Below are 27254 nucleotides of genomic sequence, written 5' to 3'. Positions count from 1 at the left end.
CATTTTAATTTCAAGAAATGCCTTATTTTCCTGCTCTAGGAACTGAAGGGATTACATTTCATTTTACAGAGAAATGAGCCTATTTTAGATATTTAACTCTGAAGCCAAATTTTTGTTCATCAGAGTCTAAAACAGCCTTATTACTATGGAATGCCCTGTAGAATTCTATATTCAAATACAGAAATTGCCACCAGCTCTGTATGAGAGAACCCACACAGCTCTAGAGCTGTGGTCTGATTTCATGTATTTATAATATATTTCAATTCCCATTCTATGGGCTTGGGGTTTTCATTTTGCTTTATAGCTTCCTTTTCTCTTGGTTTAGTTTTGGGGGTGTTGTTTGTTTGTTTTGTTTTGAGACAGGATCTCGCTCTGTCACCCAGGCTGGAGTTCAGTGATCCAGTCACGGCTCACTGCAGCCTCGACCTCCTGGGCTCAAGCGATCCTTCCACCTCAGCCTCCCAAGTAGCTGGGACTACAGGGGCGCACCACCATGCCTAGCTAATTTTCGTGTTTTTTGTGGAGATGGGGTTTCACCATGTTGCCCAGGCTGGTCTCAAACTCCTAGGCTCAAGTGATTCACCCACATTTCCCTCCCAAAATGCCAGGATTACAGGCATGAGCCACTGCACCTGGCCTGCTTTTAGGTTTTTTTAAGGAAAATTTCAGACTACGTAGAAGTAGAAAGAAGAGGCTGACGCCCCTCAGGAGCCTGCCTGTGGCCCCAGCAGTCCTCGCCTCAGTGGTTTTAGGACAATGCCAAGAAAGAACTTTCAAGCCACAGGTGGTCACCTGTCAGGGCACACGTGCTCATGATCACTGCTTGTATTATAATTTGTGAGAAAATGTATGAACATAAATGCACAAACTCACCTAGAAGCACCGCTGCAGCCTCTTGATGCTGTGAAGAGTGTGTGTGCGTGTGCTCTGGCCGCTGCCTCTATCGCAGGACTCATGCATGCAGACGGAGATGAGAAAGGAGTGTACTTAACGAAAGGTCAAATTGATGGCAGTGGCAGCCAGTCTGGGAGCGGCCGCTGCCATGACGCCAGCCACAGCTGGGCAGGTGTGGCCAGGGCCATGGGCTCCACAAAGCTGGCAGGAGGCAGGAACAGGTGGAAACGCCACCCCCTTCCAAATTGGCAGGGCGGTAAACTCATGCTGCCCAAGCACAGCTGCAGCCACCCAGCCACAGCTCTGGATCCAGGCATCTCTGTGCTCTTGGAGGCCGGGAGCAGGCAGGAACCCCACCCTCCCAGGCACAGCTGCAGCCACCCAGCTGTGGCTCCAGACCCAGCCATCTCTGCTCTTGGGGGCCAGGAGCGGGCAGGAGCTCCACCCTCCCAGGCGCAGCTGCAGCCACCCAGCACGGCTCCTCTGTGCTCTCAGGGGCCCAGGAAGCGCCCCTACCCCTGCAGGCTTGGAAATGCCTGCTCCCGCTGCCTGGCCTCTCCCTGCTTCTGGCGCCCACTTCAATCTCAGAGCAAAGTTGAGGCTGCATCCAGGTGCTGTTGCAACCAGCTGGCTGTGCACATGCTCAGGGCAGTGCTCACATGTCAACTGCCTGCTGCCTCAGCCCCCTCTGGACTTTGGGCACCAACGAGCATGGGAGGGAGGCTGAGGGTGGGGACTGAGGGCAGTTCGGCACTGGCCTGCAGGTGCCCCTCGGCACAATCAGCCTGGGTGTTACAGATGATGGCAAGAGGCAGACAGGGTCCTGGGCAGAAAGGGGCGGGTCCCCAGTGAAGTGCCACCTTCAAGCCAAGGGCAGCCTGAAGACTGGGGGCTGGGCTGATGGACCAGAATGGGAACTTTTGGTGCTTTTTCCAAGCCTGCCCATGGCTGCCCGTGAATCAGTCAGCACATACTTCCTCCGCTTTGAAGCCCATAAAAGCCCCGGACTCAGCCAGACTCGAGGAAACGATGGGATAACCTGCCTTCAGAAAGGAGCTACCCACACCGGTCTCCTCTCTGCTGAGAGCTGAGCAGACGTCAGGAAAACCAGCTGCGGAGAGGAGCTACCCACTCCAGGGTCTCTTTTCTGCTCAGAGCTGAGCAGACGTCGGGAAAACCAGCTGCGGAGAGGAGCTACCCACTCCAGGGTCTCTTTTCTGCTCAAAGCTGAGCAGACGTCGGGAAAACCAGCTGCAGAGAGGAACTACCCACTCCAGGGTCTCCTCTGTGCTGAGAGCTGAGCAGATGTCAGGAAATCCAGCTGCAGAGAGGAGCTACCCACTCCAGGGTCTCTTCTCTGCTGAGAGCTGAGCAGACGTCAGGAAAACCAGCTGCAGAGAGGAGCTACCCACTCCACGGTCTCCTCTGTGCTGAGAGCTGAGCAGATGTCGGGAAATCCAGCTGCAGAGAGGAGCTACCCACTCCAGGGTCTCTTCTCTGCTGAGAGCTGAGCAGATGTCGGGAAAACCAGCTGTGGAGAGGAACTACCCACTCCAGGGTCTCCTCTCTGCTGAGAGCTGAGCAGACACCGGGAAAACCAGCTGCGGAGAGGAGCTACCCACTCTAGGGTCTCCTCTGTGCTGAATGCTGAGCAGACGTGGGAAAACCAGCTGCGGAGAGGAGCTACCCACTCCAGGGTCTCTTTTCTGCTGACAGCAGAACATTCTTGAGGACAATCTGCCTCCGGAGAGGAGCTGCCAACTGTGGGTCTCCTCTGAGCTGTTCTGTTGCTCAGTAAAGCTCCCCTTCAGCTTGCTCAACCTCCACTTGTCCATGTACCTCATTCTTCCTGGATGCAGGACAAGAACTTGGGACCCGCCAAATGGCAGGGCTACAAGAGCTATAACACAAACAGGGCTGAAACATGCCCCTTGCTTGCCACTTTGCAGATGACAAGAAGGAGAGACAGGAAAAGGAGAGAAGAGCTGCAGCCCTTCAGAGAACCCAGACCTAGGAGCACCCCGAAATAGGGCTGTGATGCCATCTCTGGGGCTCTGCAGTCCTTGGCGTCTCCAGGCTTCCAGGTGCCACTGCATTCCCCAGTGCCAGATGTTGAAGCTGCTTGTAGTACACCTGGCCCAGCCGCAGCCTTGCAGGGAGTTGGCATCCATGCCAGTGCCTAGAGCTGCCCACCCCCCTGCAGCCAGCATGCGTGGCTGCGCACAGTGGCTGGACCCCACATTCACTCTCACACCCCTCACCACTCTGCGCCTGGCTTGCCTTTGGCAGGTGTGAGATTCGGGCCAGCAGTGTGAGCCACGCACAGCCTGCCAGGCTGAATGGGCATAACAAGCCCAGTGGGCCCAAGTAAAAACTCAGGCAAAGGCATCAGCAGCCACAGAGGTTTCTGGCTGGCAAAGCAACACCCCAAGGATCCCATGACATTTTGATCTACTTATAAAATGAAGACCTAAGTCACTGATAAAGAAAATAAGGCCAGGCGCGGTGGCTCACGCTTGTAATCCCAGCACTTTGGGAGGCCGAGGTGGGCAGATCACGAGGTCAGGAGATCAAGACCACGGTGAAACCCCGTCTCTACTAAAAATACAAAAAATTAGCTGGGCGTGGTGGCGGGCGCCTGTAGTCCCAGCTACTCGGAGAGGCTGAGGCAGGAGAATGGCGTGAACCTGGGAGGCGGAGCTTGCAGTGAGCCAAGACTGTGCCACTGCACTCCAGCCTGGGCGACAGAGTGAGACTCCGTCTCAAAAAAAAAAAAAAAAAAGAAAGAAAATAAACATTGGCTAGGTGCACTGGCTGGCACCTGTAATCCCAGCACTTTGGGAGGTCAAGGCGGGCGGATCACTTGAGGCCAGGAGTTCCAGACCAGCCTGGCTAAGAGTTTCTACTAAAAATACAAAAATTAGCTGGGTGTGGTGACGCACTCCTGTATTCCCAGCTACTCAGGAAGCTGAGGCACAAGAATCACTTGAACCCAGGAGACGGAGATTGTGGTGAGCCAAGATCGCACCACTGCACTCCAGCCTGGGCAACAGAGCGAAACTATCTCAAAAAAATAAAAGAAAGAGAGTGAAAATAAAGATTGAGATACCCAGGAAAGCATATTCCAAAGCACCAAACATCCCAAGCCTGATGCCTGGCTTCCTGCTTTCGTAGCGTGAGTTACTTATGGATAGGTTTCTTTTTTTTTTTTTTTTTTTTGAGACTGAGTCTCACTATGTCACCCAGGCTGGAGTGCAGTGGTGCGATCTCAGCTCACTGCAACCTCTGTCTCCCAGGTTCAAGCAATTCTGCTGCCTCAGCCTCCCACGTAGCTGGGATTACAGGCGCGCGCTACCATGCCCAGCTAATTTTTGTATTTTTAGTAGAGACAGGGTTTCACCATGTTGGCCAGGCTGGTCTTGAACTCCAGACCTCAAGTGTTCCACCTGCCTCGGCCTCCCAAAGTGCTGGGATTACAGGCGTGAGCCACTGCACCCGGCCATGGATACATTTCTTTTAAAATCACATTGTCATGCCAGAATTTTCTCTCCTCCTACTTGACAGCATCTCTTAGAACCCAGAGAGCCCGGTCTGTTTGTCCCTACCCTCTGTTCTCTCAAGCTGCCTGAATCGTAAGGATTTCTTAATTCAGCGTGTTTGCAATTAGCCTCTAGATCAAAGTAGTTCTGCACTTGCTAAAATTGTCTTTACCTCTGAAATTTCTCTTCCAGTGATCTCAGCCGATCTGCATATAGATATTCTGATTTCTTTTTAACCTCGTCAAACGGCAAACTGAGACAGACAGTTCTCTGTTGCCGCCATCATCCCTCCCTCTAGAACCATACCTCTCTGAAGCCATCAGGATCTCTCCCAGCTCAGGACCCCTCCGGGAATCGTGGGCTCTACGTCCAGCCCCTGAAGGCCATGCTACCCATTCCACCCCTGCCTGGTTTCAGCGGTGGCCTGCTGCGTGGAAGTGTCCGACTGCCTCTCCCACCAAGCCACGGGTGTGCACACCTCTACGTCCTCAGTGAGCATTCGCCTCACCTGTCTTAGTTCCCGCACCTCCACCCAAAGGAGGGACGCTCAGAACAGTGGGAAGAGCCGTCCCAGGAATGTGGCATGCCAGCAGCACTAATGAACGTGAACAGCCTGGACACATGTCACATCTACAGCTTGAAAGCTTTTCATGCGCATGCTCATTCCCATTACTACAGACCTGGGGAACAAGGGCAGCATCAGCCTGGACTAGCATAGCTACAGAATCAGACGTGGCCCTGCCTTAGAGCCACGCTGCCCAATGCCCGTGGGCCCTGCCCAGCTAGAGCAGAAGCGCCCCTGGATCACCCATCCAGATGGAGCTGCCCTGTTCCCCTGCAGAGATGCAGACTCCAGGCTCTGGGGTGGTGGCCGGGAATCTGTTCTCAGTGAGACATTGCCATGCAGCTGCAGGCAGCGGCTGCCCCACGAGCACCCTCGTGGGGGTCATAGCCACAAGGCACTAGGTTGGCTCTTGGGGCCTGGGGCTCCTTCAGGCAGGGACAGCACCAGCTTTGCCCTGAACCCCATTCTAGCTCTGCCAGCTTTCAGCCAGTGACTTCATGCCTCTCAGCTTGCATTTCTCTATCTATAAAACTTAAAACTGGGATCATTGTATGACCCCCACCCCACTAGGGCTGTGGTAAGAAATGCAGAGCTCTGTCCCTGTGCCGCCCGGGTGCAGAGGGGGCTCCATACAGCAAGCTGCATCGTCAGCACTCGTGTCTGTATCGCCATCAGCTCCTTAGCCATCTCACCATCCTCTGTGGAAAAGGGGCTACAGCAACTCCAGAACCTCCCGAGCCTTCCCACACACCCGGGTCTGAGGAGGGAAGGAGCTGGTGGGCTGAGACACCTCGGCCTCCGCTGACACAGAGTTCTCTTCCCGCAGCACCTAGGACTGAGGGCACCGTGGCCCCAAGTGAAACTCCTTAAGGCTTCCTTTGTAACTAATGGGCAGCTAGTTAAGAGTCACCATGTTGCTTTAATGGAATAATACCTAGGACTTACTTTTCCAAAAGAAGAGTTCGTAGGATTTATGTAGGAAACGCAGATTGCAGAAAAATGACTTGAAGAAATAGCAGCACACGCCTTTGCAGGGGTTTCTTCTCCCCCACCAAGCAACCAGCGGCCTCTGCGCTATTCTTAGCCCAAAAGTGCCTCTGGATAATCCTCTGGGAATCCCTTTTTAAGAGTTTCTCACACATGAATCCAGATCCTCGATATAAAATTAACAGGAACATTTCTGAAATACTCCACTTCCTCCCAAGATAGAGCAGCCAGAAGCTGACGCTGGCATCCGCAGCCCTGTGTCAAGATCCAGTGGGAAAATTCACGGTCCAAGTCTCCGAAATGTACGGTATTTTTATCTGCATTGGATCAGACTCCCCCGTGTCCTTGTGAGGTGGCGCTCCGGGCACAGGAGACAGGATGGGTCTCATTCCAGTCCCCACTTCACCAGCTGCAACAGGCAGGGGTGGATAAAAGACACTTGCAACTCCATCTTCAAAGAGTGTTTATGTGTACACTGGCCCGAGAGAGTGTGCTGAGAACTCAACTGTTAGCAAAGTCATATCTGCCACCGCTGAAGGTTGGCTTGGGGAGTGGAAGAAAGGCCCTGTCTTGTAGCCGTGACCTTGACCCTCTTACAGCTGCCGTCCTCTCTGGACTCAGACCTCCTTAGAGGGTGTGTTTGCACACCCTTGACCTCTGCAGGCTGTGAGTGAGCTGGGGTTCTGGGGGTGTACACGCTGAGAAGGGTGCTGTGTCCTCGAGGCAGGCCTGGGCCCACAGAGGCTGTGCGGGCCGCACTCAGCCCTCCAGTTTGCATCTCCAAACCCAGCCTCTGCCAGCGCCATGCCTTCTCTGTTCACCCTTCCTGGTGCTGTGCTCTCTAAGATGGTGGCAGGGACCAGTAGAAAGGACTCTTCCTGGTCCTCTGCCTCTGCCCCTGCCCCAGCCACGCCCTGCAGCTCCTGCTTGCTGAGCACCCTGTCCTCACGCCGACACCGCAGGCAGGCAGGTCTGCCAGGTCACCTCCAAGGGACGCGCTGCTCATGTTCACAGTCTTGGCCCCACACCCAGCACAGTCAACGCTGAGTAAATGTTTGTTGAACAAATAGGAAGTGCAGGGCTAAAGAAAGCTCCCTCCAGGCCAACACCCTGTGGTCACTACACTAATGGCGGGGGTGCGGGGGCACTCCTGAGCCAGGTGTGTGTCCGTCTCTCACGAGATTTCCAAAAGTGGTGGAAAATTAGTTTTGTGACAGCAGCCACAGGTACAAGCCATGTGAAAGCAGGATGGTCTCATCTCATAACCCCAGGGGCTGCAAGAATTCATGCCGAGGGCCGGATCAGTTCCCTGCCTGGAAGAGTGGGCGGAGCAGAGGGTTCGTCACCACGGCTCCCACGCGGTATTCCCGCGGGCGCTTCCGTGCAGGATGGCAGGGTGGGAGCTGCACGGACCCCGGGCAGCTGAGTGGGACGCCCCAGGGCCCCTGAGTCACCGGCCCCAGCCCAGCGGCGCCTGAGCCTTTGTGCTCTGTGAGCGTCTGAGCATGTGTGGGTTTTGCTGAAGGCTTTATTTCAACTCCAGAAGTTTTCTGTCTTCCCCGTCACCTCCCACTGTTTTTCCAGACATTTTGAGAAGGCACATATAAAGTTCAAAGTCAAAAACTTGCTTTTCTGTTTTTAGACTTCTGAAGGGATCATATGTCTGGCAGGTTCTGTGGAGTGGTTGTGTGTCTAGGGCTGGCCGAATAGTTTAATACCAAAACAAAACAAGCTCAGAAAGAACATGTATTACTCTTGTCATTTAAAAAATAGGAACGTTGCTTAAAGACAAGTTATGGTTCCATTTTCTTGCTATTTGCATTTTGAAGGAAAGGACAATCTGGGAAGCGTCGATGTTACATGAGTGAAGACTTCAGGATCAAGTTTTCTTTTCCTTGATGTTCTGTTGGCTAAATTGCAGGTTCAAGGTTCCTAACTTCTAAGTGAATAATTAAAAGCGTGAGACAGTGCAGGCTCCACGCAGATGTGGACCCGAAGGACGGGGTTCTGTCTGGCTGGATGTGAGACAGTGCAGGCTCCACGCAGATGTGGACCCGAAGGACGGGGTTCTGGCTGGAGCGCAGCCTGGGATGGGCCGGCGCTCAAGGAACAGCTTGTGCCTGAAGGATCAGTGGGCACCTTCACGGAGCAGCTGGCCCCTGACACAGATGAGGTTGCCCCGGCCCCATCAGGCCCTTCTGAACTCGCACAGCCTCTGGAGTCCAGAACCCAGCAGACCCGCGTTCCCCCCACTGCGCAGTGCACTCAGAACAAAACCGCCCTGAAGCACCTGGGCCCTCGCGAGGTCATGTCAGTGGCCGGGCAGCGCACGCCCTGCCTTGTGTGGTTTCTCACGGCTGCTCACTAACGCCGACAGCTGGTCTCCAGATCCACAGAAAACCCTGCTTAAAAAAATCATAGCAAAACCACTTCCCTCCTGAATGCCAGGGCTCAAGCTGGTACAAATCTTTTTCTGTGGTAGAATTTCAAGCCCTGCAGGTGTCTGGCAGGAGGCTCACAGAGCCCAGGGTCTCGGTTTCATCCGCAGACGGCTGCATTGAAGGGGTGGTTTGGAGCCTCATGCTGCCCACTAGGCTGTGCCAGCTGTGCACCACCCTGCTCCCCACCCCCCGGGAGCAGCCGCCCCCTCCCCCTGCCAGTGCGCCCCTCCCCAGGGCAGGTTTCAGCCACGTCTGTCCTGGAGATGAAGGTTCCCCGTCCATGCAGTGCACCCGGCACCACCTGTGTGCGCCCGTGAGGAAGGATGACCGCAGCCCCTCGGCCAGGAGGGTGTTAAGGGCGGTCTTGAGTTCCAGGCCCCGTCACAGCCCAGGCAGCAGAGCCCATTTTGCCACTGGAGAGAGCCCAGACCCCCTGCAGTCATTCCCTGATAGTTTCTGTGGCCTCCTGAGGAACACGGGGGTGTAAACAGTGGCCTGCGTGGAGGCCTCAGGCTGCTGGTGGCTTTCCACCCCGTGCCCACCGGCCAGGTCCCGGGTGGATGAAGCACTCCCTGACCCTCCGCGAATGCCACTGTCGCCAGCTCTGGAAAGAGCATGGCTGGTGGATTCTTCCCAGGCCTCAACTCGCAGCCTCTGACCTGAGAGCTGAGAATTGGACTCAAGGCCGGGACGGTGTGGAGGCCCAGCCTCAGGCAAGGGGAGGACACTGAGGCTGCCGGGAGCCGCCCCTCTAGCAGGGAATGTGAGGAGGGTGGGCCGTTATCCATCTCAGAGGCTTCAGGCCCGGACCCCTCAGGAGCCTCAGGCAGAGCTTCCTCCCCAGACATCCTGGCTCACACGGCCACGCCAGGGCTCGCCCAGTGGATGCGTGTCCTCCAAGAGTAAAGAACGCCGTTTGAGCTTCAGGATTGCCTTTGGGGGGAATCCAGCTGGGGCCTTCCATTGGTGTTGGTGCTTCCTCGACCAAAGGACTTTTCTGTGATTCTAAAGCGGCTCCACGGCAGCCACCAGCCTCTGCTTCATGTGGTGGCCTCCGCGGAGCGCGTCCCGTCTGACCTTCACACCCCCATGCCTTTGCCCCTAGGCCACCGTGAACGCCCGGCCGCAGCGCGTCCTGGACACCTCCTCCCTCACGCAGTCGGCCCCCGCCAGCCCCACCAACAAGGGTGTGCACATCCACCAGGCGGGGTAAGTGCCGCCCACTCAGCCTGCAGGTCCATGTGGTGACCGGGGCCCCACGGGCTGAGCTCTCCCTGAGCCGGCCTCCCCATCCTCCTCCTTCCCCACCCTGTCTTGGCTTCGTCTCCTCCCTGCTCTCTAACGGGCGCTCTCTCCCTCTCCATCCCCAGCACCCCGGTACCCGCCTGATCTGTCTCCTCCCCACTCTTTAACGGGCATTCTCTCTCCCTCTCCGTCCCCAACACCCCAGTACCCGCCTGATCTGTCTCCTCCCCCCTCTCTAACGGGCGCTCTCTCTCCCTCTCCCTCCCGGACACCCGGGTACCCGCCTGATCTCATCTCCTCCCCCCTCTCTAATGGGCACTCTCTCCCTCTCCCTCCCGGACACCCCAGTACCCGCCTGATCTCGTCTCCTCCCCCCTCTCTAACGGGCACTGTCTCTCCCTCTCCCTCCCGGACACCCCGGTACCCGCCTGATCTCGTCTCCTCCCCACTCTCTAACGGGCGTTTTCTCTCCCTCTCCCTCCCGGACACTCCGGTACCCGCCTGATCTGAGCCCTGCCTTGAGCTCTCCCCTTTCTTGAGGAACCCTTCATGTGCACATCGTCTCAGCAAAAGTTGAACTAAGCCTGGTCTCTGTGGCCTTCCAGAGTTTGTAAGAGGGGATCTAGATCTCCAAATGGATAACCAACAGGTGTTTGCACCTCAGGACGTGGCACTGCTGTGCACTGAGCTCTCACATCCCAGCCTACTCAACTCTGAGCTGGGTTCGTCCTGTCCGCGCCGCCTCCCAGGGCGCTGGAGTTCAATGAGGGACAACCCTGCCCCCTGCCAGGCGGGCAACCAAGCAGCATAGACTCGGCACCAGCAGCTGGGGTTTGGGAGCCACGATGGCATGCCAGGCGACTGAGGACACCCTGGGCCCTGGTGGCACCTGGGAGGGCGCAGGTGGCCCAGGAAGTTGTTCCGTGTTTCGTCTTGAAGCCCCAGACTCTGCAGAGAATGCAGTGTTTGTTTTTCTCCCAATGGCAGGGGCTCCCCTCCGGCGTCCAGCACCAGCAGCTCCAGCCTGACCAACGACGTGGCCAAGCAGCCGGTCAGCCGAGACTTGCCTTCTGGCCGGCCGGGCACCACAGGCCCCACGGGGGCGCAGTACACCCCTCACTCCCACCAGTTCCCCCGGACACGGAAGATGTTCGACAAGGGCCCAGAGCAGGTACGGAGGCCCGGCTGCCTCGTGATCTGGACACTGAGGGCGTTGCTTCTCAGATGGGGGCTCATGGCCTCAGCCTCAGGCTGCTTACATCACCATGGGATGGGGCAGGACCCGCCCTGTCATCCTGGATCTGTGGGCCGCTCTCTGCCTTTGCAGACCCAGGCGCTGGCCCTCGCTTGTGCACCCCTCTGCCTGCACTCTTTAGGAGTACTGCCGGGTGTGTCCCGGTTCTCCACCCCTGGTTCTGGGTTCACCATTCTGGGCAGCTTCCATGTAATGAAACAGGAGCACAGGGTTACCTGGCTCTCCCCTTCCTGGGCACACAGCACTCTGCGTCCCCTCGGGGGCAGCTGCACTGCAGAGCATTTGTTCTGAATGTGTTGTCTTTTCTGTGAACATCCAAGTACGCTGCATAAATAGGTACTCTCTTTGCCTTTAACTAAGTTGAAAAAGATATTTCTGGAGAGAGGAATGTGTGCTTTGTTTTGCCGGGGTTATGAGAGGGGTGTGAGGTGGCAGCTGGTCCGGAGACCTCAGCTGTCTCGTCCAGGTGCTGCCACTTTGTCAGTTGAGGGCACACCCAGCACACCCAGCTGCTCTGGGTGCTGACAGCATGATCAGCTCAGCAATGGAGTGGGGTCCAGGGCTCGCTTGGTAATCCAGTGATTTTAAAAGAAGTTAGCGGCCACCTTGCAGGGTGCCTTGGAGCAGGAACGGCCATGTTGGGGTAGAAGAGCTGTCATGGCAAGAGCGGGCAGGTCCCCACAGGTGCTGCTCTGCCCCCGCCCACCTGGACTTTCGGTGTCTCGGCAGAGGAGGAGCGAGAACCACCACCGAGCCCCAAGTGCAGGGTCAGCCTCCTGGCCAGGCCCTGATGGGGACAGGAGGCCGCGGTCCTGGGGAGCAATGCTACCGGCACGTGCAGCTCACCCACCTGACCCCACCCTGGGCCATGGCTCTGTCTGTGGAGCCAGAGTAGCTGCCCCAGGGTAGGGGGGATGCACCTCTCACTGCACCTGCCCTGGGATCACGGGGAGCTCCCTGTGCCAAGACACAGCATGAGAGACACCAGCAGGCCACATGGCGTGGCACAGGAGACCCCTGGTGCCCAGCCTCACTGCACAAGCACACACAGACTCTGACAGCCCTGGCCGCTGCAGGTTCCACAACAGAAAACACCCAAAGCTCAGTCCTCCTCAGCTCCACATCCTCTTTCTCCAGTGGCTGGGAGCCCCAGTCGGCCTGCACAGCTGTGCGCTCCGTCCAGGCCACTTCACACGGGAGTCCCCGGTCTCAGCCTGGTGTCATGGGGCCATCACAGGAGCTGTCCTGGAACCAAGCGGCAGAGGCTTTTTGGGGGTTGATAAACCAGCACACATGGACGCACGTGGCGCTGTCTGAACAGTCAGCTAGAATTGACTTGGGAGCTGTGCTGGGTCGGCCCTGGGAATGGTGGGACCGACGTGGCTCACACTTCACAGCCTGGGCCCCTCAATCCCTGGCCAGACGTTCAGGGGTTCTCGGTCACCAGGATACGGAAGTGAGCAGAGCACAGAAGTGCCGTCCTTAGCGGCAGCCCAGAGCTCCCGGCAACGCCTTTGTCCCCAGCTGGAGCTCTTTTGAGCTGAGGAGTGGCATGACTGACTGGTGTTTCTTTTTCCTTCCAACCCTCCTGCTTAAACCCTGAAGACTGCGGACGACGCGGACGATGCCGCTGGACACAAAAGTTTCATCTCCGCCACGGTGCAGACGGGGTTCTGCGACTGGAGCGCCCGCTATTTTGCCCAGCCCGTCATGAAGGTGCGCCCGGGGCACGGGGTTCAGAGTAGAGTCCTAGCGAACATGTGTCTGTCCCACTTCTTTGAGCATAAACGCTCAAGGCTTGTGGCTGTGGGAGCCTCCCATTGTGGTTGTGGTTGTGGTTGTGGTCGTGGTGTTCATGGTGAAGGTAGAACCGCAAAAGAAACAGACTTCACTTACCTTCCTGTCGCCAAACAAAAAGAGAGAACCCGCCTCGCCGCAGCCTGCCAGTGTGACAGGTGTCACTTTGCCTCAACGGGCAGGGTCACTACAGGCCTTCCCACGCCCTACCGGTGAGGATCACGCGAGGCCCATCCCGAGGCCACGCTTGGGTGGCTCAGAGGTCTGGGGACTGTTAGACCAAGCCTGCTGCAGCCAATCGCAGCACATTTGGGGTTACACCACAGGACCGTCTCTGAGGCTCAACCCTGACACCGCCCTAACAAGCGCCGTGTGCTGTGGACGCGGTGACTCTGTCCTTGCAGGCTGAGGCAGGGCGGCGGCTCTCGGCCTCTTGGAGGAACGGGGCGGGAGCTGCTTTGTCAGCACGGTCCCAGTGCTCATCTCTCTGCTAGGGCCCAGCAGGGACTCGTGGAGATTTTCTATAAATCTAAAGCGCATTCTGGGCAAACCTTCCTCTTCCCTCATATAATTGAAAGCTGAAACTCTCAGCTTATTCTCGATTGTCTATCAAGCTTGCGTCTTAGTCATCTCCGTGAATGGTATTTGGACCCCGTGACAGCTCAGCCCCTGTGGTCCTGTCCTCATAGTGAATGCCGATTTCTGTCCATAAAAACACAGAACCATCAGGCAGCCCCTGAGGCAGGCAAGCCATGAAGCTTGAACTACTGAGCCCCTTTACTGCAGAGAGAGAGGAGTTCGCCTCCCACTTCTCAAATGAACCTGGGTGGACAGTGGCCTGGCTGTTCTAGAAAGCATCTTGCCAGGAAGCATCAAACGCCTTTCCCTTTGACCCAGTCATGACTCTGCTAAAATACTGTCTTGAGAAAATAATCAGAGATATAGATGACTTCTGTGTTGTTTATAAGAATGAAAATGAGATTCACTTAAATGCCCACAGAGAGTGAATAGTTAAAAAGTTATGAAATATTTGATGAGATATTATTGGAGCTACTGAAAAGTTAAACATTAAAAATAGTGTCCTAAGGAAGTGCTCATGACAACATTCCTTAAAAAGAAAAAATGCAGACCAAGAACCCAGATTTACAGAACAATCATAGCTGTGCTTCCCATGCGCAGACACAGATGTGCATACGACGAAGACCAGAAGAGCCCGCTCCTAACTAGAGATTCGCAAATGGCGCCACCCACGACAGCACTGAATTGGGCTTCTTTTGTGTCTCTTCCACAGTTTCTACACTAAGCATGAAGCACCTTTAGAGTTGGAGGAAAAGAATTAAAGAAACAAACCCCAGGAGATCGTTGAGGCTGGTGGATTCAGTCCTGGTCAGAAGCGCCTCACCAGGCCCACCTGCCAGGCTCACCGCTGCTTACCTGCAGGTGGCATGAGGGTGGCATTCCCTCTGGGCTCACCGCTGCTTACCTGCAGGTGGCATGAGGGTGGCGTCCCCTCTGGGCTCACCCCTGCTTACCTGCGGGTGGCATGAGGGTGGCGTCCCCTCTGGGCTCACCCCTGCTTACCTGCGGGTGGCATGAGGGTGGCGTCCCCTGCAGACAGAGGGAAGTGCCACTTCCCATCACTAGGAGGCTTCTGGTTAGGAAAGGAAAGCGTACACAAATCCTGGAATTGGATGCAGGAAGCAGGAGCCACCTGAACTCTGAGTGAGCCGGAGCTGGGAGGTGGCTGGACACTGTGCCGGGGGTGCCAGGCTGTCCTCTAGAACTGCGGCCCGGTCTGTTGAAAAGTCAATGGAATTTAGTCTATTATTAACAAGCTTGGTGTCCTTGATGTGGTCTCATGCTTAAGGCAGATAAGGTCAGGCGACTAAGAAACCCAGGTGGTCTGGTCTTCGCTCTTGCTGGGATGGCAATGGCTGTACATGATGGTAATTTCTTGGTGTGATAATGAGAGGCTTTTCTTGAAGTCCTTGAAAAATGCCTGTTCTCAGTCATCTATCCTGTGATGAAAGAGGAATGGCATAGATAATCCAAAACTCATTGCTCTTAAACTTAAAAATGAATTTGACTTCCCCCCAAAGGATTTGCTTTCCTTTCCTAAGCATTTTTAAGTACACAGCAGCTGATTGCAGGAGGAAGTTCCCCAGAGGCATGTGGAAGGCCGTGTGTGTGTGTCTGTCTGTCTGTCTCTATGTGTGTGTGTGTCTGTGTGATGTGTGTGTGTATCTCTGTCTCTGTATGTGTGTCTGTGTGTGTATCTCGTATGTATGTCTGTGTGTTTCTGTGTGTCCCTGTGTGTGTCTGTGTGTGTGTGTCTATTTGTTCCAGTGTATGCAAGCCCCAACCCAGCATCTCCTCTCCATTTCTTCAGATTAGCAGCCCCTCCTCCACCTGCCCTCATCTTCCTCCATTTGCACATCTGAGAATTCCCACCCGCACGGAGGAGCTGGAGGGTGTCAGCCTTGTGGTCTGGCCCTGTCGGCAGGTCCTGCAGTGTGGACACTGCAGAGGAGATTAGTCCAAGGGGATCCATGTAGGAGCTGCCGTCACACAGGAGGTTGATCGGGAAACGGTTGCTGAATGAGTAAACGATTGTCTTCCTCTGCCCCTGCCAAGTATTTGAAAACAAATGCTCACTTGGTTGTCGTTGAAACAATGGGCTCTGGATGTCATAATGGAAAAGAGCGCCGTGTTGTGGTCAGCGTTGTCTGTAACTCCTGATAGCAACTGCAGTCCTAGGAGCGTCTTTAACATTAGAGACCTTTTCCGAACTTTAGAAGAGGAAGCAGGAGGTGTTTTATCTTGTTTTAAAAAAAAAAATTGTTTTCCTACTTTTTCTAGGTGGTATTCATAAAGGTATTCTTTTACTGATTTAATTCATCATCTAACAACATTTGTGTAACGAGCTGCATTAGAACTTTTTGTTATTAGCCTGCTTCACATGTAAACTAAAAATAGCTCTAAGGCTAGGATTGAACCTAAAAAAGAAGAGAAGAACTGCAAACCCGAAACCGCTTCAAGGTATATAAGAAACTAAAATAGTTACCAGGTCACAAAATAATGACCAGTTTACACTGACATGCAACTAGTGATTAGCAGGATGAGCATCCAAAGACACCGTGGTAAGGACAGTGTCTACTAACTTTTTTTATTAGTTCACCGTCAGATTTCTTACAGGTCTGTATGACTAGAAAGAGCCGTGCTCTGTCTGTGGCTCACCTTTGATTGGTGAAGCAACCTCCTTTCTTCCCATGTTGGTTTATGGAGCTCATGTCTGCATTAGAAACCACAAAAGAATATTAAAAATGGTCTGTCATGTGCTTAAGAAAGAAAAAGATGTATTGAATTGTGTTCTGATTACAAAAGTAATATGACTTTTTTCTGCTCTCAGTTGGAAAGTTTCAAAAATTGATTCTATCCAGAGAATCAATCCCTACAAGGCTGTAGGGGGATGTGAACTCTCAGACACTCTTGGTGGGTGGGTACAGTACTCCCTTTGCTTAGGGCAATTAAGCAGTAACTGTCAGAATTAGAAACAGGTATACCTGCAAAGCCGGCAATCCTGCTAGGAGGCATATATTCTTCAAAACCACTAACATACATGTCCATGAAATGGTTCTGCCCAGAGATATTCGTGATAACATGATTTGTAATGGGGAAAAGTTGAAAATAATCACTTAGTAGGAGAGTTAATTTAAAATGATGGATCCATGGGATAGAATACTATATAGCCATTAAAATTCTTTAAGTTGTATCTTTCTATGAGGACTTGGTTGGATGTCCTTGATCCAAAAGGTAAAATGATCAACTTGTACAAAATGCTTGCACAAACTCTGTGCTTCTGTAGACTGGAACAAGCACGGAAGGAGGCTTGGCCAGTTGCACAGCAGGCTGGCCGCACAGTGACTTCTAGAAGGTGGAGTTGGAGCCAGGCAAGGGGACTGTTTCTTTTTTCATCATATACTTCTGGGTGATTTGAATATTTTAGAAAGAATAGTTATTAGTTTTGCGATTAAAACAGACTAAAATACCATGTTTAATTATAAAAAGCTTTAAGAGTCGATACACTGTTGGGAGGCATCACATGCAGAGCCCAGTTTATTTCGCACAGCCCTTAAAGCTACAGTGGGGATTTCTGTTTGGCAGCTCTGCAGAGCCTGCGGATCTTGTTTTGCCCTGAGAGCATCCGCTTCTCTAGGGTGGATGCGGGTCAGCAGATCTGCGGCTGTGCAGCTGGGGTTTCAGTGCACCATTAGAAACTCAGGCAGTGAAGAAGCGACTTGAGATGGCCACAGTCCCCACACAGGGTTCCCTCCCAGCACTAGGGTTGCCCTGCCTGCACGGCTTCCGGTCCCGCTTTTCTCACTATGCAATGGACATTGAGCATCTTGTCATAGATTCTGCCACAAAAATGACTTTTTCCGTTTTGTTTTGTTTTTCTCCTCTGAGAATGACACTCTGTGTGACATTCTTTATACAAACCTGCAGCAGGCAGAGCCTGAGAAGTCCCCTCGTGCCACCCTCAGCTCAGCTCATCCTCGGCTCATCCTCAGCTCATCCCCAGCTCATCCCCATCTCATCCCCAGCTCATCCCCAGCTCATCCCCAGCTCGTCCTCGAGCTCATGCTCACCTCATGCTCAGCTCATCCCCAGCTCACCTCATCGGCTCATCCCCAGCTCATCCCCAGCTCATCCCCAGCTCATCCCCAGCTCATTCCCAGCTCATCCCCAGCTCATCCCCAGCTCATCCCCATCTCATCCCCAGCTCATCCCCAGCTCATCCTCAGCTCATCCCCAGCTCGTCCTCGAGCTCATGCTCACCTCATGCTCAGCTCATCCCCAGCTCACCTCGTCGGCTCATCCCCAGCTCATCCCCAGCTCATCCCCATCTCATCCCCATCTCATCCCCATCTCATCCCCAGCTCATCCCCAGCTCATCCCCAGCTCATCCCCAGCTCATCCCCAGCTCACCCTCAGCTCATCCCCAGCTCATCCCCAGCTCACCCTCAGCTCATCCTCAGCTCATCCCCAGCTCATCCCCAGCTCTTTCCCAGCTCATCCTCAGCTCATCCCCAGCTCATCCCCAGCTCTTTCCCAGCTCATCCTCAGCTCATCCCCAGCTCATCCCCAGCTCATCCCCAGCTCTTTCCCAGCTCATCCTCAGCTCATCTCAGCTCATCCTCAGCTCATCCCCAGCGCACCCCAGCTCAGGTCACCCTCAGCTCATCCCCAGCTCAGCTCACCCTTAGCTCATTCTCAGCTCACCCTCAGCTCACCCTCAGCTCATCCCCAGCTCATCCGAGGTCATCCCCAGCTCATCCTCAGCTCATCTTCAGCTTATCCACTTCAGTCTGCTGTGGGCTTCACCCGCCTCAGGAGGACAGCTGGCTCCACCCCAGCTGCAGCTTCTAAAATGGGTGCTTCCTGTTCTTTCCTGGAAAGTTCAGAAGGAAAGCAAATGGATAGGTCGATTCCCCTCCAGGAAGACCAGAATAGAATAAGTCGTTGGTTTTGGATGGAAGCTGCGTGAAGAACGCACTTGGTGGGTGGAAGTGGGAGACATAGCTTCTCTGACTTTGTTTCCACTCAGCCACCACCAGCTGGACTCTGGTGCTCGCAGTCTCCGAGGCAGCAGGACAGCTTCCTCCCACAGCCGGGAAGGGACCGTGCGGTGCCACTCTGCTCACCTTTCTCCACGCTTGGCCGTAGTGCCAGCGCCTGTCTGGTAAATTACTGCTGAGTGTTAAACAGTCGGGGGTCAGGTTTATCAGCCAAGTCAGACAGGCTTGTTTTAGAGAACACTGTGATTATTCAGTGTTGTTTAAATTAAATACGTGGTTGTTCTAACCGTGCGTTCTTAGAGAGTTTCATCCTGGTTTTGCTTGGCTGCACGTGTAGAGGGCCCAGTGGGCAGTTCCTTCGGCCTCAAGTGTATGGGAAACATTGCTCGGGCAAAAGCCCCAGCCTGGTTCCACCTCCGCCTGCAGACAGCTGGAAAGAGCACCACTCCCACCTTGGAAATAAGAAAAGAGCAGAAAAACTATAAAATTCTGACTTTTCCTGAACCCATCAGAGAGCTGAGGTGGCAGGGGAAGTGAGGTGCCCAGCGGGGAAGGGAAGAGGTGCCTCCAAGGAGAGCTGGGCCATGAGCACCAGTTCCCTGCAGCAGAGCAGAAGGAGCCGGCGGGGAGAAATGCTCACCTGAAATTGGCAGTGGTTTGCGCAAGGCTGAACATGGGCCAATGGAGAATCTCGAACCTTCGGGAGCCACAGGCTGCACAGGCCGTGGACATCCACTGGGCCCTCACCCAGAAGATTGAGGTGGGACACGAGAAGAGCCTCTGAGAGGTGTGGGCCTGCAGCAGGCTCTCCTGTGCTGCTCCCCACAGAACTGATGAAAGGCAGCAAACCGTGTCACCCCCAGAGCACAGGAAAAGATCCACTGCCACAGAAGAACTGCGAAAGAAAACCTTCGGTCCCCAGCAGGGCGAGGACCTGCCATGTGTGGCACACTGCAGGGAGCAGGACAGAGTCACTGAGAAGGCTCCGCCCTGGGACCCAGAGACATAGGCCCTGCCTCAGCCAGAGTCTGGGCCGGAGCAACAGAGCGCCCTTCAGACCCCTCCAACAGGCCAGCAGGCTCCAGGCAACAGGCACAGCAGTCGAGCTGTAGCAGAGGCACAAGAGCATAGAGAGAGAAGCCCCCAAAAACCCAAGGGAGGGTGGGGTGGGAAACCTGGCGAAAACCCTCCGGAAACGCAGGCCCTGCTTTAAGCACGAGATAGTGCGAGAGGAATCTGAAGCTGGCCATGTGCTGAGTGTCACCATAGCAACAGTAAAATCCAAGCCCATTTCAGTGCCTTGCTGGATTGACTGAACTCTCTAACAGTCTAGTAATAGAGGCATACCCATTTCCAGGCATGCATATATATATATATATATATATATATATACACACACACACACACACACATATATATACACACACACACACACACCTTAGTCTCTGCTGTTCTACACATGAAGTCTGGAATTCATTCAAAAATTAGGAGAGGCTGGGCATGGTGGCTCACACCTGTAATCCCAGCACTTTGGAAGGCCAAGACAAGAGGATCACTTGAGCCCAGGAGTTCAAGACCAGCCTGGGCAGCACAGCAAGACCTCGTGTCTACTAAAAAGAACAAAGGAAAAGTATGAGATGCCCCTAAAAATATAAGACAAACACACCTGCCATCAAGAGACAAAGCAGAGAAAGACTCAGGGGCAACCCAGATGTTGGAACTATCAGAGATGGAGTGGAAATAACCAAGATTAATATGACCTAAAGGCATTAATGGCAAAGCTAGACAACAGACATGAACAGATGAGGGATTTCAGCAGAGAGTTGGAGACTAAGAAAGAGTCAAGTGAATGCCCACCAGAGGCTTATCTGTGACCTCAAATAGCCAAGGAAAAAAATCAGTGAATTTAAAGACAGGTCTATAGAAAGTACCCAAAATGAAACACAAAGATTACAAAGAGTGGGAAAAAAACAAACAGGATTGCAGATCATCTGAGAGCTTCAGGACAGTACGAAGCAGTCCAACATCTAACCACAGATCCAGCAAAGATCCCAAATCATGGTATATACAGACACGCACATGCATGTGCACACACACATATACACACACAGTTGGACACATACCTAAGCCACCACAAACCAAAGATAAAACCTTGAAGACCTCTGGAGCAAAAGGACACATTACTTACAGGGGAACAAGGACAAGAATCACCACAGACTTCTCATTAGAAACTGTGTAAGACAGAGATAGTCCAGTAATATCTTAAAGTGCTGAAAGAAACTGTCAACCTAGAATTCTGTACACACAAAAATGTCTTTCCCAAAAGAAGGTAACAAGACAAACATATCCTGTCTTGCCACTTGTCTTCAACACTGAACTGGAAATTATAGCCAGGGAAGTTAGGCAAGCAAAAGAAATAAAACATATCATATTGGAAAGAAGAATAAAGCCATCTCTGTTCACAGATGACATGATCCTGAATATTGAAAGTCATTCAAAATCCATTTTAATAGAGTATCAGAACTTAAAAACCAATGCAGCAGTATTGTACCCACAAGCTCAATATCCAGTAACCATTTGTATCAGAATCCCCTACACTAGTAATGAAAACCCTAAAAATGCAATCAAGAAAACAGTTTCATTTATAATCATAGCAAAAATAATAAAATGCTTAGGAATAAACTTAGCAAAAGAAATGTAAGACTTGTACTGAAACATTATTGAATGATATTAAAGAAGACTTAAATAAAGGGAAAGAAATCACACATTCATAGGTCAGAAGACTTAACATTAAGTTGGCAGAACTCCCCAAATAGCTCTACAGATTCAGCACCATCCCTGGCAGCCTTTTTTGCAAAAATTGACAAGCTGATACTAAAATTTGTATGGCAATATAAGGGACCCAGAATAACAAAAGAAAAATGTAAAAGACAAACATATTGAACAACTCACGCTTCCTGATTTCAAAACTTACTACACAGCTGCACTAATTAAGACACTATGGCATTGGCTAACAGCAGACATATAGGTCAATGGATTTGAATTGAGAGCCCAGAAATATACCTTCCATCACTGCTTTATGCCTATAAACTCTACAATTTAGGTGAGATAGACAACTTCCTTGGAAGAGATTACTACCCAACATCATTTGATAACAAAGAGTTAACCTAAATAGTTCCTATCTATTAAAGAAAATGAAGTTTTCTTGTTTTGTTTGAGATGGGGTCTCATTCTGTTGCCCAGGCTGGGGTTCAGCGGTGCAATAACCTTCCATCACTACTTTATGTCCATAAACTCTAAAATTTAGATGAAATAGACAAATTCCTTGGAAGAGATTACTACCAAACGTCATTCAGTCACAAAGAGATAACCTGAATAGTTCCTGTCTATTAAAGAAAATGAAGTTTTCTTGCTTTGTTTTGTTTGAGATGGGGTCTCATTCTGTTGCCCAGGCGGGGGTGCAATGGTGCAATCATTGCTCATTGCAACCTCGATCTCCTGGACTTGAGCGACCCTCCCACCTCTTCCTCCCCAGTAGCTGGGACTATAGGCACGCACCACCAGACACAGCTAATTTTGAAATTGTTTACAGAGATGGGGACTCGCTACGTTGCTCAGACTGGTCTCAAACTTCTGGGCTCAAGCAGTCCTCCCACCTCAGCCTCCCAAAGTGCTGGGATTATGGACGTGAGCCACTGCATCTAGCCAAGAAAATGAGTTTTTAACTAAAAACTCAACACAGAAAGCTTCTGACCCAGATAGTTTCACTGGCAACTGTACCAAACCTTTAAAGAGGAAATAATACCACTTCTGCACAACCTGCCACAGAAAATTAAAGAGGAGTGAACACTTCCCAACTCAGTATATGAAGCCAGCATTTTTCTGATATCGAAACCGAAGGTATCACAAGAATAAAAAACACAGATTCCCAAGTCCTCAGCATCATATTAACAAGCTCCAGCCAGGCACAGTGGCTTATGCCTGTAATCCCAGCACTTTAGGAGGCCAAGGCAAGGAGGATCGCTTGAGTCCAAGAGTTCAAGACCAGCCTGGGCAGCACTTGCCAGACCCTGTCTCAAAAAAAAAAAGGCATTATACAAAAAATCAGTTGTATTTCCATATGAGCAACTGGACATTGAAATTTAACATCAGTACCATTCAGAATAGCACCAAAATACATGAAATACTTAAGTATAAATCTTTTTTCAAAATATGTGAAAGATCTGTATTCTGAAAAATATAAAACACTGATGAAACAAATTTAAAAATATAAGTAAATGGAGACCGTGCTCCTGGTTTAGAAGACTCAATAACATTAAGATTCCAGTTCTCCCTAAATTGATACATAGATCAACGCAACCCCAATCAAAATCCCAATAGGATTTTTTTGGTAAAAATAGACAAGTTTATTCTAAAATTTTTTGGGAAAAGCAAACTAAAATAACCAGAACAATTTTGAACTAGAAGAACAAAGAAGGCTCACACTATCTTATTTCAAGACTTGCTGTAAAAAAAGTAATCAAGATGGTGTGGGATTGGTGAAAGGTTAGATGCATAGATCAATGGAACAGAATAGAGAGCCCAGAAATTGGTCTACACGAATGTGTTCAATTGATTTTCAACAAAGGTGCAAAAACAATTCAATTCAGTGGAGAAAGGATACTCTTTTCAACCATTGGTACTGAAGCAATTAACAACCATTTGCCAAAAAAAATAACAAGAAGAAGAAACTCGATCAGTACTTCACACCTTATACAACAATTAACTCAGAGTGAATCATAGCCCTAAGTGTGAAACCTGAAACTATAAAACTTCTAGAAGGAAACAGAAAAAAAATATTTCTGACCTTGGGTTAGACAATGGCTTCTTTAATAAGATGCAGAAAGCACAAGTCAAAAAAGAAAAAAAACGGTAAGTTGGGCTTCATCAAAATTAAAAACTGCTTTTTAAAGACAGTTAAGAAAATGAAAAGACAAGTCACAGAACGAAAATTATAAAACACATAAGATAAAGATCTTGTGGCTGTTATACATAAAGAACCCTCAAAATTCCATAAGGAAATAAGCAGCCCAATTAAAAAACAATGGCAAAAGATTTGCACAGACACCTCCCCAAGGAAGATATACAGGTTGCAAATAAGGACATGGAACGATGCTCATTGTTAAGGATCTTAATCACGGGAAAGTACGGACCCCTGCAGTGAGATCCCACGACACACCTGTTAGAATGTCTCGAATCTTAAAATTTACCAAGTGCTGGCAAAGGACATGGAGCATCTGAAACCCTCATTCTTGGCTACTGCAACTACAGGATGCAACAGACACCTTGGAAAAGTTTGTCGGTTTCTTACAAAGTTAAACGTATGCCTACCATACAACCTAACCATTCTACTCCTGGATATTCACCAAGAGAAGTGAAAACATGTTCATTCAGAAACCTGTATGTGAATGTTTATAGTGACTGTATTCATAGTCACCAAAAACTGGAAACAACCCGAGTTTCCTTCACCTCGTAAAGAGAGAAGCTGATATAACCATACAATGAAAGACTCATCAGAAAAATATTTAAATAAACTATTGATAAATGCAGTGGCACAGATGCATCTCAAGTGTATCATGCTAAATGGAAGAAGCTGCTCAAAAGACTGCATCCAGTATTATCCATGTATACAACATTCCAGGGAAGGCAAAACTGTATGGAACTGTTCTATATCTTGATTTGGGGGTGGTCATATGACCACATTTATCAAAACTCTGCCTGTACCTAAAGAGGGTGAAATTCACTGTATGTAAGTTACATCTTCATCAACCTCATGTTACGGGGAGAAGAAACTCTTTTCCCTCTTGTGCTGAAGTCACATGAAAGATGATGCAAATGCCGTGTTGAGGAGTGAACGCGCATAGCGAGCTCTGAGCCTCATTCAGAGCTTCTCCCCTCTCCATAGCTTGGCGATTTGTGGTAACGCAAAGGCTGTGTCCTTGGACGTAATGCACACGAGACATTGGCAGAATCAAATCAACTCTGTTGCCTGTGAACTCACGACGCACACCACTACCTCTTCCTTCTCCACCTCCTCTGCTGCCTCTGTTCACGGAGGTGGGACTTTATTGTTCAGTGGGGAGGGGGATAGTTTGTTGCTAAACTGTGGGAAAAATAATAAAAAGCATCAAGGGGAAAAGCACATCACAGAGGCAAATTTGCCGTCACTTCAGTTCATCAGAAGCTAAGTGGGTGGAGAGGGAAGGGAGCTCGGAGTGTAAGCGTTTAATGTGTTAGCGATCTTTTCCCGTGGGTTCCTCTCCCCTTTTGCCTTCACCCAAGTCTTTCTCAATCTTGATAGTCGTGTACCTGTTTTGAATTTTATCCCCTGCACCCTGAACCTTTCTAAATTCAGAGGGATTGAAAATAAGACTCAGCTCTAGGGCTCCCAGATTCCCCGGATAAGAATTTACCCCAAAACTGCCCCAAACTGCTGCTTTCCCGTAAGCCTTCTGCGGACTCTCTAATCTCCCTTTGTTCCTGAGCCCCAGGTGTTTCTTGCAACAGGAAAGGAGTTGTGTTTCGTTGGCTTTCAGCTGAGGCCTCTGTGGGAGGCTTCAGAACCGTAATTGGTTTCCGTCTGAGTGGAAGCCAAGAGGTACAGGAGTATCAAGATCTTCATCATATAACAGGATCAGCGACACCCGCAGCCTCCAGGAGCTCTGTTGACAGGGAGGCTCAGCCTGCACTGGGCCTGGGCCCTTGTTTACTGAAAAGCCTTTATTCAGCCTGAAGAGAAACGGGTGGAGAGGAGGTGACAGAGCCAATGATGAAGAGCTGCGGTGTTATTTGCTGCCTCCGTGCTGAGCGGCGGTCACATCCTGGTTTCCCAGGGTGGGTGCCCGCATCTTCCATGGCATCTCTGCCTTCCCCTGGCCTCTCCATCCACCGCTCTCCCTCCTGCCTCACGCCGCACCTCCACTTCTGCCCATGCTTGTCCTGTGACCCTTGTGGTCATAGCTGGTTGTCCTGACACAGACACTTGGGGTGGTTCCGGAACCGCGTTCCCGTTCAGAAAGTCTCTTCCCAGCCCGGCAAGGGCTGTAAGGGAAGGCTGTGGGCTCTCTCCTTGAGCTCAGATTAGGGAAGTGGCAGCCCCTACCCATACAGGCAGAGCCCCTGGGCTGGGAGAGGGCCCTTGCAGTGCCGTGGCAACAGGACAAGTGCGGGTTCCCCTGAAACCCCTCAGCTCCTGTCTCCGGCGTCCTGTGCCCCTCCCTCTTCTGGCACGGGCCCCTCTTGACCTTGCAGTCATCTTTGTTGTCTTTAGAGCTGAGGCTCTGAAGCTGCCCCATGTCCGCTCCCCACGTCTGGATTCTTTGCCTGAGCTCAGGCCCAGGGCCATAGAGTGCAAGGACCTGGAATTCCCATCAGTTCCTCTCCCTTCCCACTCAAAAGTGCCTTTTAGACTCTTCCTCTAATTTATTCCCAGAGAAGCCCGAGGCTCATTAAAGTGCAATGTCTCTGTTCCTGCACAGCTTTGAGTCTTTCCACCACGGGTTTTTTCTTATTACTGTTCTGTGTTATTGATCATTTGTCATTTCTTTTCTAATAAGCTCAGGATTGTCATAAAGTGAAACCGGTTGCTAAGAATCCACAATCTATCCCATTCGCCGTTGCGGGGTTATTTCTAAATCAGAAAATGTGCGGAGGGAGCCATTTGACACCTTTTGTGGTTACTGTTTCCGGGTTTGGATGTCTTTTTTGCTGTGTTGTTGCTGTTTTGTCAAGTGTGGTTTTGTGACTTTTAAGAAGAAAAAGAAGGAAGCAGAGCAATAGAATGCTGGGAACTGAGCCACAGTCATCCGTGAGCACGGGGTCGTGAGTGAGCACGGGGTCAGACGCAAGGTTTGGGGCTTGCCTGTTTCTGTTTTGTAATCAGAGCTGACACAAAGCATTGGAGGAAGAGACACAGAGAATGCTCTGTAAGCATTTGCACATAATAACCACCCACAATGACTGCCTAAAACTCCACATGGAGAAACCATTTTCTTTCTCCGCCACATTTACGTGCAGGGACGCAAACATGGCCATGCGCCATAGTCTTTATTCCCATTTCTTCTATCAGAGAAAGCGACTTTTTAATAACTAATGCAGGCTCTCTTTTTCCTTTGTCGAGACAGAGTTGCTTTTAGCCAAAAGGAATTAAGGTTCTTATCTTGTTTATTTCATTTATTTTATATTTTGGGTCTTCACAAGTCTTAGTTTCTTAGCAAGGAACAGACTCAGCCAGATTGACTCCACGGCATGTATGCTTAAGGAAATGCATCTGCGTAACACAGACAAGTGGCCATCCTCCCGCGTAAAGTCAATTAAACCCTAGTTAGTATTTGCCAAGTGTGGACCTCTCCTAGATGCTGAACGTGCACACACACAGACACATGTGCACACGCACACGCACACACGGGTCCTGAAGCGAGGGCCTTTGCTCGGGGAAGAGAAGGCAGCAGCATGTCTAGCGTCTGCATATTTCAAGTGAAAATAAACTTGGTCTTTCTGAAGCTGTCTCGTTAGGGAAGGCACTGAAGTTCTCATGAGTTAGTTTAACCCCAGCCAGGCTTGCAGCTCAGCACCCTCCTAGCCCTTCCACCATCGGGAGCCCAGCGGCACCCCCTCTGCTGCCCAGGAAGGTCCCGCACCCTCTCGGGGCCCGGCCTGGCCTCTCATGAGGCTGTCTTCCTTCTGTCTCGTGAGCTCCCTCATCTTCCATCTGGCTGCCTGGTCCCCTTTGGCATTAAAGAGAGAATAAAGGCAGTGTCTCCTCAAGCGCACCTGCCTCCTGATGGTGTTTTCAGTGTTTGAAGCGGCGTTCGGTGCCCCCCCTGCCCTGCTGCTCACTGCTGACCTCAGTGCCCCCCGTTCCCTGGGGAGGCGTTTCCCAAGGCCCTGCTCCCCATCATACACCTGTCAGCC

At 51.4% G+C, this 27254-nt stretch overlaps 1 protein-coding gene across 1 annotated transcript in view; it reads left to right on the top strand.

Annotated features, from left to right (window-relative positions):
* Positions 1-27254, top strand: part of RPTOR (regulatory associated protein of MTOR complex 1) — a 412605-nt gene that overhangs the window by 359052 nt on the left and 26299 nt on the right. The window contains exons 22-24 of the mRNA XM_030827216.1: positions 9532-9635; positions 10659-10842; positions 12532-12642. Of these exons, the coding sequence (XP_030683076.1) occupies positions 9532-9635; positions 10659-10842; positions 12532-12642 (399 nt within the window). The remainder of the gene's footprint in view (positions 1-9531; positions 9636-10658; positions 10843-12531; positions 12643-27254) is intronic.

Source organism: Nomascus leucogenys, chromosome 14 (assembly GCF_006542625.1).
Source record: "Nomascus leucogenys isolate Asia chromosome 14, Asia_NLE_v1, whole genome shotgun sequence".
Lineage (NCBI taxonomy): Eukaryota > Metazoa > Chordata > Mammalia > Primates > Hylobatidae > Nomascus > Nomascus leucogenys.
This window is presented reverse-complemented; position numbering and strand designations above follow the sequence as displayed.